The sequence below is a fragment of the Coccidioides posadasii genome, chromosome 2, assembly GCF_018416015.2.
Source record: "Coccidioides posadasii str. Silveira chromosome 2, complete sequence".
Classification (NCBI taxonomy): domain Eukaryota; kingdom Fungi; phylum Ascomycota; class Eurotiomycetes; order Onygenales; family Onygenaceae; genus Coccidioides; species Coccidioides posadasii.
The window spans coordinates 4,108,967-4,122,558 of NC_089408.1; the positions used below are offsets into that span (position 1 = coordinate 4,108,967).

Consider the following 13,592-nt stretch of genomic DNA (forward strand, 5'->3'; position numbering starts at 1 on the left):
AGCATGCAAGCAACACCGGAAGACCCATTGAAAATCTGGTAGGCTCTCGAGTCGAACTCACTCCCTACATAGCTTGTGGGATCATTGGAGCAGAATTTCCGTGATCCCAGACTTGGTTCTGCCGCCGGTAATCAATGGGAAGTCCAGGCCTGAACATCTCAACAGAGTGGGTGGGAGGGTCAACTTTTGAGGCTCTGGGGACTGTGAATGAAGCTATGCAACTTCAGGCCTATAAACAATTAGGCTAGGCTGCATTTTAACAGTGCTGTTGTTATTGAAGCGTTGCATTCTCTTTGTTGGAAGTTTGAGGCGCGGACCTCAGAGCCATATGTTCACGTGAAGCCAAGCAACAGCCTTCAACTGGGCATTCATCGTGCAGTTCCAAGAAGCTCGCAAAATTCGCCTGGTATACTGATTCTAGTTCCAGGCAACAGAAATTGCCAGAAGGATGGCTAGCAAGGAGCCCACTCACTGATATCTGATTTTCAATTGTGCCACACACCCTTCAGCCTGAATGCCCAAGATGCATTGGGATGGCTTTTCCTTCCAGCTTTACCAGTCCAGCCACTGTTACATAACTTAACCTAGCAAAACTTCTCTTCTCCCTTTCAAAATTGAAGAAAATACGGGGCCATTGAATTTCGGAGACTCGTGTTTGCCTTTGAAGAATAACCATAATAGGGAGGGCGTGTCCGGGATCAATACGAAGCGCGAGTTGCGGCTGTCTCTGGAATTATTCTGCCTGGAATCGCGGCTCGCGGTGCCGCTCAATAGTTGTGAATCCGACGGCTTAGATTCTTCTTGTAGGTCTTTTTTCATGCAGTATACGGAGTACGCCGCAATAATTCGTTAATTTATCTCGCCTATTAAACCGTACCCGCCACAACGGCTGGCCCTGCACTAGAAATTATGAGCAGCCGAACTTCACCAGGCAACCGAAATTCAAAGCGACGGACCATAAAAGCGGCTACGATTTCTCCCTGTCAACAATGTTTAGTCGCCAAAAACGCTCTGGTCATTGAATATAGCATCAATTCACATTTTTTGATACCTTCCTATCATGAAGATCGCGATCGTCGGTGGAGGCATCAGCGGATGCGCCATCTATCTCGCGCTCAAAAAGCGTCTCCCCCAGCCGCCAGCTTCCATGGCGGAGCATGAATTTGTCATATTCGAGTCCTACGACACGACCCGGAATCTCGCATCCCAGCATGCTCCGGGTGACACCCACTCCGCCTCTCTTATTGTGGGCGGAGGCATTGGGCTCCATCCCAACGGGGTCAGATCCCTAGAACGACTGAATGAAGATTTAGCCCGTGATGTTAAGCTTGCAGGGCACTGTTTTAACGTTCAGAAGTTTATGAGCTCTTATGGCAGGGAGCTCGCACGACTCCCTTGTTCGTCTGAAGATACGTATTCCATCTCGTTAAGCCGGCATGCTCTCTGGAGTTGCCTACGGAATTACGTCCCCGATGATCTTATTGTGACGAAGCGTGTTACTCAAGTCATAGCCAATTCGAATGGAAGAAGCGTCATTCAGTTCGCTGATGGAAGTCCGGACGAGGAGGCAGATTTGGTCATTGGTGCAGACGGCCTAAAGAGTCCTACCAGGAGAGCCCTATTCCCGGAGGCGAAGGAGGACCCTTATCCCCCGGAGTTTGCGTAAGCTGATACAGCCCTCTCAGTCCAAACTGTTACTAAAGTTAATATCTACCCACAGAGGTTTAGTCGGTGTCGGTGGCGTGGTTCAAGGCGAGGAATTCAAATCTCTCGTCGAGCCATGTACAATAAACTTTGTTTTTGGAAGGAATGGTTTTTTCGGATATTCTTTCGTGCAGTCCTTAACAAACCCATCGGAATACATTAGCTCCACATCACAGTCCAAGACGACACCGAGCGACACAGTAATGTGGTGGTCTACCTACGAGATGGAATCATGCCCGGACCCAAGGGCAGTGGACAAAGAAGCCATCCTTCGTGATCTACAAAACCGCCTCGACACCTGGAAGGATCCGATTATCCAGAAGATTCTCGGCACGGTCAATATCCAGACTATATTTCCTGTGAACACAACACCAGAACTCCCAACATGGACAAGAGACGGCGTCATAGTCATCGGCGACGCAGCCCATACACTTACGCCTACTAGCGGGCAGGGTACATGCCAGGCCCTTGAAGACGTCGAATGTTTCTCCATGCTGCTCTCCCACTTCTTGAAAAAGACATACGATTCCCTAAGCGATCCTTCCACCGCTGCCTTAGCCCGAATCGAGAGGGAAACCATCGCGCAGGTGATGCAAAAGCACATGGAAATCCGTAAACCCCGAGTCCATGCGATCCAGGAAAAGGGAAAACAATTTGATCAGAAGAAAAAGAATTTAGGAAGAGTGGCCGAATTCATGATGTATTTTGGCTTATTCATAATGGGTAAGCTTGGTAACCCAAACATTGAATGTATGCTTTCCTTTGTGCAGGCAGTTAACTGGGGTGAATTACAATATAGGCAAGCTACCCATGCCTTCATGGATGACCGGATTGTGGACATATGACATTGCCAATGAAGTTAATTATGAAATCTCGAAGATGGAGGCTGAAAACCATCATTGACAAAAAATTATAATGCTTCTCTTTTCCTTTATTCCTTTTGTAATTTTTCCCCTAAGATTCCCCTCTTCTGGCAAGTTGTTCTGGTATAATGGCACAACAATACAAATGAATAGCTGCCATAATTCATGTTCATTTCATGTTCTCATACTCTGTACATAGCAAGGCACAAACCAAAAAAAAAGGAAAAGGATTCACAATCATCCACAAAAACCAAGGGTTGAAAAAGGGTTTGGGGGCAGGGGACAAAATAACACCTTTACTGTCTTGGAAAATTTGTTTTCACATTATGTGGAACATCCACCACAGTACAGACCATTACATTCCACCCCTCCCCATCCTCTCGATTGAACTCATAATGCCGCTGCGCGGCGCAAGAGGAGTTTTGCTCGGAATTCCAGTCAGGCCCTTATCGTCCTTGCTGTTGCTTCTCACATGACCTGCCGGCATACCAAACCTTGGGACTTTGGGCGTGGGCCCAAGAGAAGGGCGAGGTCGTATCCCACTCGGAGCGTTGGAGAAGCGGGCAATGTTACTAGCTGGGGGAGCATTTTCATTTGACGGAGCCGTAGGTTTCGCCGTCAACTCTAAGGTAGGCAAGGTCATCGGCAGAGACTCTTCTTCTTCCTGACCGACTTCAGTCCGTAGCACGGACAGCGTGCGTTCCCTATGGGGAGGAGGGGGTGGTGGCGACTCTTCCTTCTCCATTGGCTGTTGCTGCTGCTGTTGTTGCTGTTGCATAGCAAAAAACTCATCGACAACAGCAACAAGTTCCCCCTTTTCGGCGCGCTCGTTTTTTAGCTGCTCATTGAGTATTTCGTTGTCTTGTTTAATGGAGAGAATTTCCTGCTCAAGACCCTTAACCTTAGCTTCCAAGACGCGCTTCTCAGCCTCAAGGTTTTCATGTTCGCGCAACATTGTGGCATCTCCAGGCGATGTGCTGGAATGAGCACTAGACATAGCGTTGTCCAGCTTCAACTTTTCATTCTCCTCCATAGCTTCTCTGAACCTTTTTTCTGCTTCTCTAACCCGCTTCTCCCATCGAGCTTCGTAGCTCTTCTTCAATGCAGCAACCTTGGTTTCGTGTTTTCCTTTGTATAAAGTGTGCAGTTCACGTGCCACTTTCTCAACTGCGTCTTGAACCTCCTTCGCCACCTCGTCAGTCGTTTTATTTTGAGAATTAGAAAGTGTGGTAGTAGTTGTCTGTTCACTAGAGGTCTGTCTGACGGCTGAGAGTTGACTCTGTAATTCGACAATCTTCCCTTCAAGGTGTTCTTTCGACTTCTCAGCCTCTTCAACTCTATCGGCTAGTCTCTTTCTTTCGCGCTCGCCGTCCACAATTTCGGCCTTAACGCCCCTCAAAACACTCTCCATCTCCTTTCCACGACGTTCCCACTCCCGCTGCTCGGACTCCAGTGCCTCTTTCCGTGCTGCCTCATTCCGCACTTCTTCGAGAGCTTCACCGACTCGACGTTCAGCGTCGGCCACAGCTTCCTTCAAACTTGCCACTTCGGCATCTCTTCCACTTAAAGTCGCTTTGAGAGAAGATATCTGAGATAGGAAGGACGATTTCAAAGACTCTAGCTCTCTCGGAGTGATAGATGGAATCGAGCGTGGCGTAGGGACGGGGGGGATGTCGAAATCCAACAACGAGAGCTTGCTGGGGGATCGGAAGCGTTCAGTAGTCTTGAGTGGAGACAAACGCGGGTTACGACGAGCGGGGGACGCGTAACTGGTCTCAAGAGCGTACTGTCTATGCGAAGACCCATTGAGCTGGTCGGTAAATTCAAGCAAGTTGGGAGTATCGTCAATCCGAGGGTATTTTCTTCCAGGAGTCGGGGATCCATAGTCACCGCCTTGATCGCCCCAACCGTTTCGTCTGTAGTCTCGTTTTGCAGAATTTGGAGTCCTCAATATAGAATCTCCAAGTTTCGATGGGGAAACTACCTTCTTCGGGCTGAGCGTATTTTCTCTAGCACGTTTCAGTGGCGAATCCGCTCTCAACTTTGCGAAGAGGGTCATATCGGCATTGGGCACAGCCGAAAAAGTACTTAAGCACGTGTCATCTCCGGTATCGTAGCCCAAATGGACGTGACCCCCCATGCCATTCTCAACAGGACCTTCCTTTTCCTCATCTGGGTGGTACACGATGCTCATATTCTCATGATTCACGGTCATCCCGGACACTTTTCGGACTTGGACCGGTTCGGAGCGGTAGTGGATGATACTGCTATCTATATCAGGAAACTGTACCGCGTCCTTTTGTTCATCAGTGAAGGTAATGTCGGCCATGATCGGCGCGTGTTCCACTGTAGGCACAGGCGGCTCGTCCGGCTTAAAGTCTTCTCGGTCCATATTAACATCGTCCTCACCGGGGTTTTCGCCTTTAGGAGAGCCGCTGCCATCTTTCCGGGGGGTCATATCTCGTGTTAAGCCGGTGAGGTCGCCGGATACCATCTCCTGAAACGGTGAGCTAGGAGGCCATTCGTCGCAAAGCCCTTCTTCCTCCGCATCCGAAGTTGGAGAGGCTGTGTGCATGTCCTGTTTTAACGGGGAAGCATTCTCGTCGTAGATTGAAAAGCGCTTCTCTAAAATTCCCCGAGGGCTATTTGTAGACGGTTTCGAACTTTCAGGGAAGGATTCAACAAGGGGAGACCGGGCATTTTGCCTCGACGAGGAGAGGGGAGAGAGGACTGAGATCGGACTCGTCATGACGTATCGCGTGTATGGCGTTTGCCAGCATGAAAGGGGGTTAAGTCGCGCGCTGCGATGCCATCAATGAGCACATGGCCTCCTTACACCAGTCGACTTGCTCAAATACGGAGGGATCTCACCTTTATTCCTTTCGGTAGCATTTGCCTCATTTGGCAGATCAAGGGGTTCTTGTAGAATGGTCAGAATTGGCTGTCGAACGGACTGCGCTGTGTGGCGACAAGCTTGACCGCCGGCGAGCTGAATGTTTTAGTCGCAACGGCAAAAAGACATTCTCGACATAGCAACAGGACGTAAACAAAGCTAACACCGATTCGAACGCAACCCAGGGCTTAGGGCTGCTCTAGCAAACTTTAACCTACACATGTGATGCTTGGCGCTGACCTGCACCGCATCATTCATCGCGGGAGCCACAGGCCGTGCAGGCCTTGAGTGCTGTGTCGGAACAGTTGCAGTGACAAGGCTTGCAATGATCCTCCTGTATCACCTAGGACAGTTTGGTCTGATCGCAGCACAGCCTTTGGTTGGAGTTGGCACTTTCGAAACGCTGAGCATATGACCTTGGGAACGCTAGTGGCCCATTGGCTTTCGCTGTTGGAGATAGGATCCCGGAACTGCTATGACTCCGTACCGTGGGCCCGATTCAAAGATAGTGGCGAGCTCGAATCTCTCCATCGGGAAAGCCAGCTTCCTGTGTCCCGCTTCGACACGAGCGTATGTATGAACATCTCATGATGACACGGGAGTGGGTTGTAGCACATGCCCATCTGGCTCCACCTGGACTGCAGTAGCGACGGGATTTTCGAGCCTGGACGGAGTCCTCCGTACCCATACAGTACTCTGTGTGTACAGTACACGCGAGACGCTTGTCTCAGCCCGCGTGTCCCTTGTCGGTGCACGCAAATCGGTCTTGCCGCCACCCGTTCGTGTCCCCGCCTATCTTTCCTTTTCCATGGCTCTGGAACCTTCAGCCGGCTAGCCTTTTCCCCCCTCCTCTCCGCTTCCTTTAAGAGCGGACGGTCGTCCCATGACCGAGAGATATTTGCTCATATCCATTATCTTCCCTTGGCTTTTTAATCTCCTATGCTCTCACTGTGTCGAAGCAAGAGATAAAGGCGCTGGAGTAAGGAAATTGACAGCAAGATCAGAATAACTACAACAGACGTCATCGGCTAGGTTGAAACCTGCTTGACAGTCAGAGTTTGAGAAAGAGAGAGTCTCCTGGTTGCAGCAACCAGAAAGTCCTTAGCCTTTCAGGAGAACGCGGGAACTGTCTACCGCAACTGCTTGGGAGGATTGCCGTAAGAATCATTGTATTTTCTAGAGAACATGAGATTAACACGTCAAAGAGGCCATTCCCCCACATATACTCCCAACAACACCAACGAAGGTTTCCCAACCCTCCAGCTCTTCATTCTCGGTGAGTGTCTCCAATCTGATATCCTCCCTTGGTCTGCATCCCGCTGACGTTGTTCGGCTTGCAGCAATATGTCGCTTTGCCGAGCCAATCGCATTGACCTCCATATTCCCATATTCATGGGTTATGGTGAGGGACTTCGAAATCGGCGAGAAGTCCAGCGCTTCTTTCTATGCTGGCATCCTCATTTCTGCGTTTTCCCTCGCGGAGAGCCTGACGGGCGTGTTCTGGGGCAGTCTCTCAGATAAGGTCGGTCGTAAACCAGTCTTGCTCTTTGGCTGTTTTGGAACAATGGTTTCCCTGCTCATTGTTGGCTTCGCAACCAACTTTTGGGTTGCCCTGCTGGGCAGGGTGGTTGGCGGCGTTTTGAACGGGAATATAGGAGTTATTCAGACCATGGTCGGCGAGTTAGTCAAGAAGCCGGAATATGAACGTATGCTTGGCCTTCTCATTGCCTGATACTCTTCAAGTCTTATTGTATCCTGACTCTCTGTTTCCTTATTAGCGAGGGCGTATGCGGTCATGCCGTTTGTTTGGTCAATCGGGACGATTGTTGGCCCAGGTAGGTTTTCTCTATTTTTCCAGTTGGTATCAGAACACCATTAACAGTTTTGCAAAGCCATTGGAGGTACCTGTTCAAAACCTGCTGAGACGTTTCCTTCTATTTTCCCCCGTTCAGGGTTATTTGGCATCTTCCCGTATCTCCTCCCTAACGTTATCTGCTCGGTGCTACTTCTGATCAGCATTATTGCTGGGTATTTATTCCTCCATGAAACCCATCCGGACATGCAGACGCGATATACCCGGATGGAAACCCATGAAGACACCGAATTTGGTACTGCATTAGCCGCCGTGGCTACCGCTGGATCACTCTCTTGCGCAAGTGCGGATTTGAGAGCAAAGTCTTACGGCACTTTCAATGATGTTGACATGCATGAAGACGAGGAATGGCATGTGAGGCCTGACGGAAAACTCCTTCCTTCACCAAAGCCCTCAAAGGTCTTTACACGTCGTGTAATAATGCTAATAATCGCTTTGGGCATATTTACTTACCATTCCATGACATACGACCATCTTCTACCTATCTTTCTCCAGGACGAGAAGAGCGAACCAGCCAAATGGCCAATATCTGGTCTCCCTCATGTTCCTGGTGGGTTGGGATTATCCACCCAGACTGTTGGCCTAATCATGTCTATAAACGGAATTATCGCGCTGGTAATTCAAGGTGTCGTTTTCCCGGTTTTCACGGAGTGGCTCGGTGTCTGGAACGTCTTCGTCCTTGTGACTATTCTCCATCCGATTGCCTACTTTATAGTACCATTCCTCGCCTTACTCCCATCCGGCATACTCTACCCTGGGATCTATACTTGCCTGACGATTCGGAATATCTTCTCAATTCTCGATTATCCCGTCTTGCTTATCCTCATCAAGCAAGCTAGTCCATCAAACTCGGTATTGGGGAAAATTAACGGGTTAGCCGCATCAGCTGGTGCTGCGGCGCGGACTGTTGCTCCGCCGATCGCTGGATACCTTTATACCGTGGGTTCTCGCGTTAGATTCACCGGAGTCGCGTGGTGGGCCAGTGCTTTGGCCGCCATTGTCGGAGCGTTGCAACTCTGGTTCATGCACCCTAAAAAATATTCATTCGTCTCCATTACCACAGGCGCACCCGGTTATTACCAACATACTGAAACTCCAGCTCCCGAGATTGTGCATGTCAGTGTTGACCACCAGGATGCCGTGTAAGTGAGCCTATTTGCTCGATACCCTTGCTGCGTGTTAGACTTTGGCTTCTACCTCCTTCACTTGCTATTATTTAGCTTGGCCAGTTTTGATCTTGGTTATTCGGGTTTGGTTTAAAAGTTTCCGGCTATTGACCCATTCGTTTAAACGTCCTTCGTTTTCTACTTGCGGAACGGCGTTCAAGGTGGTGGTCTCAAACTGTGAGCTTTCTGCGCGATTCGGGCGATATTAGCAGCAATGTGGCGAGCATCATTATAGACAGCTGAGCTGTTTAAATTAAAAAGTGCCCAGTAGTACGGACTATATGTATGTACATCGGGATGTTGTGTCGCATTGTAAGACAAGTCGGGCTCCTATGTATCAAGACATAGCATCATCCACCTAGAAGAGCAATTGCATCAATGGAAATGTTCACTCGTCCTCTTTCCAGGGAAAACAGTTTTGCAAACGAACAAAAAGAACAGACGGGGAAGAAAATGAAAAAAAGATAACTGAAGCCGAACGCGAGGGTCGAACTCGCAACCTTGTGGTTAATCCGCGGTTTTTATGAACCTTACGCATAAGAGCCACACGCTCTACCGATTGAGCTAGCCCGGCAAAGGAGATATTTCGGCGTAAATCTATTGAAACTTTCTCCACCTGTACCAGATTCCCAGGCGAGAAGACGAAACGAGATAGATATGTTGGTATAGTGAAACACGGCAGCTTAAAGACCTCCAAACGCCCTGTTGTTCTTCTGATATATGTATACCATAGCCGATGTTCTGCTGCCGGGAACGCCAATGGGATAAATGTAAGCAATGTACATGAAACAGGAATCTTGGAGCCTCCTTTAGTTATTATCCTCGCGAGATGAGATAGGAATGTATAGTCGCCTTTCACGAGCGGCCTAGAATATTGGAGTTCGTCGTTAGTATATCAAAAATCCACCATGATTGAGACGTAAAAGAAAAGAACTTTGATCATTTTGAGAAATCCAATGCAGAATATAAGTCAACCCGTACCTGAATCCACCTTTCCGCCCAAGGTTTCAATGCAGCCCAAACCAATAATGACACGGTAGCGACAATGAATATCAGCACAACGGCTTTGTCTTTATTAGATTCTCGTTCTAGACAGTCATAAGTCAGTTGTCTTGCATTCTCGGCTCTTTCCCCGGAATGTTGTATGATATTTGGACAGGAGGGACAAGACGCACGGAAACAAGTTGTTACAACATCATCCTCCTTCGCACCCTTGCACATCGGAAGGTGATAGTCCAGACAAAATTTACGATTGCAGTCATTACAATTGGCCGCGCGGAACTTCTTGTCGTCCTTATCACCGCCGGTACTCTTGTTCTTATCGCCCTGAGACTCCGCTGGTTGGACACCTGCGTTGTCCCGGGGGACGGCACGGTGGGAGAACAGAGATGGGGTGAATATCGAGCGTCTACCTAGTGTGGGATTTGAGGAGGTATGAGGCTTGGGCGGGCCAAGTGGGATGATGGTGCTATTGGAAAAACAGGTACATTTGCAAAAGGAGGTTGGAGCTGTTGTTTGGAGTGGTGTGGTCAGCGCGTGATATCAGTGAGAGGGCTGGAGGAGGAAAGGGAGGACGTACTCGCAGCGCTGATGAAGGGTAGTGAGGACAAGAATATTAGGAGGAAGAGAGAGAGGGTGTGACTTCGTATTATCATTTTGGATATGTGTGTATTGGTGGATTGCAGAACAGGTTTCTACTGTGCTGTTGATGATAATATTCGCTCGATGACCTCAGAACTCTTGCCTTGCTGACCGCTCTGCACTAAAATTCTTAACTAGTGGTATTGTAACCAAGTTACAGCGAACGGTGTGGAGTGACATGTATGTTTGATTCCACGAAACCTCCCTCGCACCAACCTCTTCTACCCCCAACCAGATCTCCCTCGAGTGCAGAGTAGCCTTGAGCGTTTTTGCGGCTTTCTTCTTTGTGCTACCAAATCCGCGGTAGCATGCACGCCTTACCCCTGGATGGCTCATGCTCTTCAGACCAAGACATATGCAGCCCTCAAAGCCACAGCTTCAGGAAAATGGAAACAAAAGAAAAAGAGATCTGCATGCAGGATGGAATCCTTCAGAATGTACAGAGTACTCCATACAGGATACCTCTCATTTTATAATATACTTAACAATCTTTCTGCTCTCTGGAACAAAACGCCATCACAGGGTTCTAGTATCCCCCTTGGTGGGGGGATGCCTTTGCCCTGTCATCCTGAGAAAGGTGTTCATGTCCGCTTGTAAGCAATTGATGGAGGCCATGGAAAATTTACACAAAGCCATAATTGTACACCATGGTTGGTGCTGGGCAGTGGAGAGCGCACAGGGCTGGTGGATTGTGCAGCTGAATGAGCGCATGCCATTTTTACGCTATAACAATGGGCAACTTTCTAAAGGTATGGCTGGCACTTTCAAGTGTCTACGGAGTACATTAAAGGCATTTGGACTAGTCTTACCAGGAGTGCTAATTACAAGGCACTTGGTCATCCACTAAAGCAAATTATACCATTTCTCGATGTCTGGGAGCAGGGAGGACTTGTTCGGCCTGTTGAAGCAGTGGAACAGCCTTTGCACTCGCCCTGGAAGCATTGATTCCTGGTATGATCAATGTAAAACATCCGATCCAAGTCATGACCTTGCCTCAACAATTGCAACAGTCACACGCAGACGAATCCCACATTCAGGGGCTGCAGGCTAAAATCTCTAGATGATCACTTAATTTGTACGCAGAGGAATGAGCCACAAAAAAAAAAAAAAAAAAAAAAAAAAAAAAAAAAAAAAAAAGAAAGAAAGAAAAAAGAAAAAAACAAAGGGGGGTTGCAAATAGAGTGAAGAATTTGATCTCATGGAAAAAAGCAGTTTCATTCATCATATTCTATTTCATTTCCACATCAAGTTAAGAGTATAATAGCCACATCGCAAACATTCTATGCATATGGTTTTCAACGAAGGACCCGTACGGGTTATTATCTTCCCCGTCGCCTATTTTCCCTTTGTCTTCTCTCTTTACCCGCCTCTCTTCGTCTCCTCTTCCAAGCACGGTTGTTATCGCCTCTGTTCTCCCAGAACCACTTCGAAAATTCACTTTCTCCATCGGCCTCTGGGCCCTTTCGCTCGGTGGCTTTAGATAAGATGGTTGTTGGTTTCATAGTTCCGTCGCCCCTGTCATTCCCTTCTGCGTCGACATCTGCACTGTCCTCCTCTTCATCTTCTTCCCAGAACCTAACTTTGCTGACGGCAACGGTGTCAGGAGTAGGGGCACCGCTACGCACAGCGCGGATCTGCAAATCCATTTTTGTAAAGGGTGTCTGAGGTTCAGCAACAATGTTGCCATCGGCCCCATGGAGACTGGTCGTATAATCATCTTCGTCTTCGATGTCGCTATTTTCTTCGGCGTTGCCAAAAAAGCTGAACGCCGTGCTAGCCGCGGGTTGCGCCTTTCCGGGCGGGGTTGCTGCCCCCGATGCTGGCCGTTTGAACAGAGCTTCCAAGGGGTGGATTTCTTTGGGGGCAGGCACGCACTCTGGGGTTGTGTCGGCCTGTTGAACCTCTTTGGCTGGGGGTTCGTTTTCGCTTTCCTCCTCCTCCTTATCGGAGTGAGAGTCCCCGCCATCCAAGGCTGAACTAGAGACGGCGGTGTCATCTTCGCTAGAGGAATTGCTCGAGGATGTTTCATCATCAACACCGTCAATGGAATCGTGACGATCCCTGAACGTTTCATTCCCTTGATCCACGTCGCCCTCGTCAGATAATTCAGAAGTAGAATCGCTGGAGGCTTCGTCCATTGCCAAGGTAGTCGACGAAGTTATATCGCCATTTCCCGCAAGTGATTTGTCATTGGAACTGCGCTTGGAAGTAGACGGCGACGGATGAACAACGCAATCGTTCGTAGTTTCTTTATTTAAGACCTCATCGCTAGAGGACGAGGACGAGTATCCAGGCGATTCTTCTTCGCTTGACGATCCGCACGATGAAGTCTCGTCCTCACTAGAACTTGGAGCCCAGTTTTCGGTGATTTGAACCGAAATCTTTGAGACATTTCTCTCTTGCGGCCTTATCCGACTTGTGGGCTCCGGCTTGGTTTTCAGCGAGCTAGCTTCTTTCACACTCCCACTTCGGTCAAGCCACCCTTTCCCGTCAACGTACTCGTTTGTCAGACTCTTCGATGACGAGTCCTGGCCGGTCCTTAAGAAGCTTGGATGGGTAGTCAACTTTTCGAACTCATGGACCACAACAGCAGCGGTGTCGGATGGCTTTCTTTTTCTTTTTTTATCCGCTTTGGAAAGGTCTGCTTTATTGGGGGGAGGCACGGTCTGAAAGAGACATTCCGGGTTATTTGTATATTTAGATCTCTGAGCTTTCTTGCCCTTGCTGTCTTTCTTCTGCTCTTTCCTGTCGGCCTTCCGTGATCGATTCTTCTCTTTATCGGGCGCCTCAGTCCATCCTCGCTTTACGCGACGCTCTGACGGCAATTCATAGCCTTCGATGGCGTTATCACCAGCTTTGCGTTTTTTCGCCATAGCGGTATTGCAAGTTACCTTTGGGCCAGGATCCTCGGGAGAAGTGAGCTCCTCGAGCGGTATCTCCCTTCTGAGCCTAGCCTCCTGGATCCGGAGCTTCCTGCCTTTCAGGATCGAGCCATTCAGCTTTTTAACCAGCTTTTCCGCTTCGGCTGTGGGCAGCGTTACGAACCCATAATTACTCTCAGGGAACGTCTGGACGGTGTGGAAGGAGATGTCTGTTGCGAGGGAACGGGTCGTCGGATGGAGGATGGTATTGAGCAGAGCTGCGTCCAGGGGCGTGATGTGGAGTCGCTTCACCGGGGTAGTCGACATCGGGGATCGAGGCTGAGGGCAAGATAGGGGCTCTGCAGCTGTCACAAGGATTCTGCGTGTGCTCTGGAGGCCATCGCACCCGCTCTGTCCTCGCCAGCTGCCGTCGTGCAGCACCACCAGCATTCAGCAACTTGTATCTTCTTCTTCCCAGCGAAATTTCGCTTTTTCTCGGGCCTTGGCGCTGTAGCCAATCACAAGCGAGAAACCTTGAAATAAATTACATAATTGGAGCTATCCAATGGGAGCAATGGAATCATGTGGCGC

General features: G+C 49.1%; 5 protein-coding genes across 5 annotated transcripts; 2 read left to right on the plus strand and 3 right to left on the minus strand.

Annotated features, from left to right (window-relative positions):
- Window positions 1-1,060: 1,060 nt before the first annotated feature.
- On the plus strand, window positions 1,061-2,607 carry D8B26_003779 (uncharacterized protein; the record flags this gene model as incomplete). Its single annotated transcript, XM_003071746.2, has 3 exons — window positions 1,061-1,662; window positions 1,721-2,427; window positions 2,504-2,607. 3 exons carry the CDS (start codon window positions 1,061-1,063, stop codon window positions 2,605-2,607), a joined length of 1,413 nt encoding a protein of 470 aa, XP_003071792.2.
- A 259-nt stretch (window positions 2,608-2,866) lies between these two features.
- Window positions 2,867-5,316, minus strand: D8B26_003780 (uncharacterized protein; the record flags this gene model as incomplete). The annotated part of the gene is made up of 1 exon (XM_003071745.2): window positions 2,867-5,316. One exon carries the CDS (start codon window positions 5,314-5,316, stop codon window positions 2,923-2,925), a length of 2,394 nt encoding a protein of 797 aa, XP_003071791.2. The 3' UTR covers window positions 2,867-2,922.
- A 1,101-nt stretch (window positions 5,317-6,417) lies between these two features.
- D8B26_003781 (uncharacterized protein) lies at window positions 6,418-9,074 on the plus strand. Its single transcript, XM_003071744.2, has 5 exons — window positions 6,418-6,617; window positions 6,666-6,736; window positions 6,801-7,166; window positions 7,239-7,295; window positions 7,353-9,074. Exons 3-5 carry the CDS (start codon window positions 6,860-6,862, stop codon window positions 8,477-8,479), a joined length of 1,491 nt encoding a protein of 496 aa, XP_003071790.1. The 5' UTR covers window positions 6,418-6,617; window positions 6,666-6,736; window positions 6,801-6,859; the 3' UTR covers window positions 8,480-9,074.
- D8B26_003783 (uncharacterized protein) lies at window positions 9,059-10,234 on the minus strand. The gene is made up of 4 exons (XM_003071743.2): window positions 10,079-10,234; window positions 9,675-10,007; window positions 9,481-9,587; window positions 9,059-9,365 (listed from the first exon to the last, which is right to left on the minus strand). The coding sequence occupies exons 1-4, from the start codon at window positions 10,152-10,154 to the stop codon at window positions 9,309-9,311; spliced, it is 573 nt and encodes a 190-aa protein (XP_003071789.1). The 5' UTR covers window positions 10,155-10,234; the 3' UTR covers window positions 9,059-9,308.
- A 1,225-nt stretch (window positions 10,235-11,459) lies between these two features.
- Window positions 11,460-13,451, minus strand: D8B26_003784 (uncharacterized protein; the record flags this gene model as incomplete). Its single annotated transcript, XM_003071742.2, has 1 exon — window positions 11,460-13,451. One exon carries the CDS (start codon window positions 13,449-13,451, stop codon window positions 11,460-11,462), a length of 1,992 nt encoding a protein of 663 aa, XP_003071788.2.
- Between the last annotated feature and the right edge of the window lie 141 nt (window positions 13,452-13,592).

Excerpts from the sequence above, each read along its gene's own strand:
- D8B26_003781 (XM_003071744.2), top strand. The coding sequence starts at position 6,860 with ATGGTGAGGGACTTCGAAATCGGCGAGAAGTCCAGCGCTTCTTTCTAT. Across the intron at positions 7,167-7,238 it reads CAAGAAGCCGGAATATGAAC|CGAGGGCGTATGCGGTCATG; the intron begins GTATGCTTGGCC and ends TTTCCTTATTAG. Across the intron at positions 7,296-7,352 it reads CGGGACGATTGTTGGCCCAG|CCATTGGAGGTACCTGTTCA; the intron begins GTAGGTTTTCTC and ends AGTTTTGCAAAG.
- D8B26_003783 (XM_003071743.2), bottom strand. The coding sequence starts at position 10,154 with ATGATAATACGAAGTCACACCCTCTCTCTCTTCCTCCTAATATTCTTG. Across the intron at positions 10,008-10,078 it reads ACCCTTCATCAGCGCTGCGA|CTCCAACCTCCTTTTGCAAA; the intron begins GTACGTCCTCCC and ends TCCAAACAACAG. Across the intron at positions 9,366-9,480 it reads GGGCGGAAAGGTGGATTCAG|GCCGCTCGTGAAAGGCGACT; the intron begins GTACGGGTTGAC and ends CCAATATTCTAG.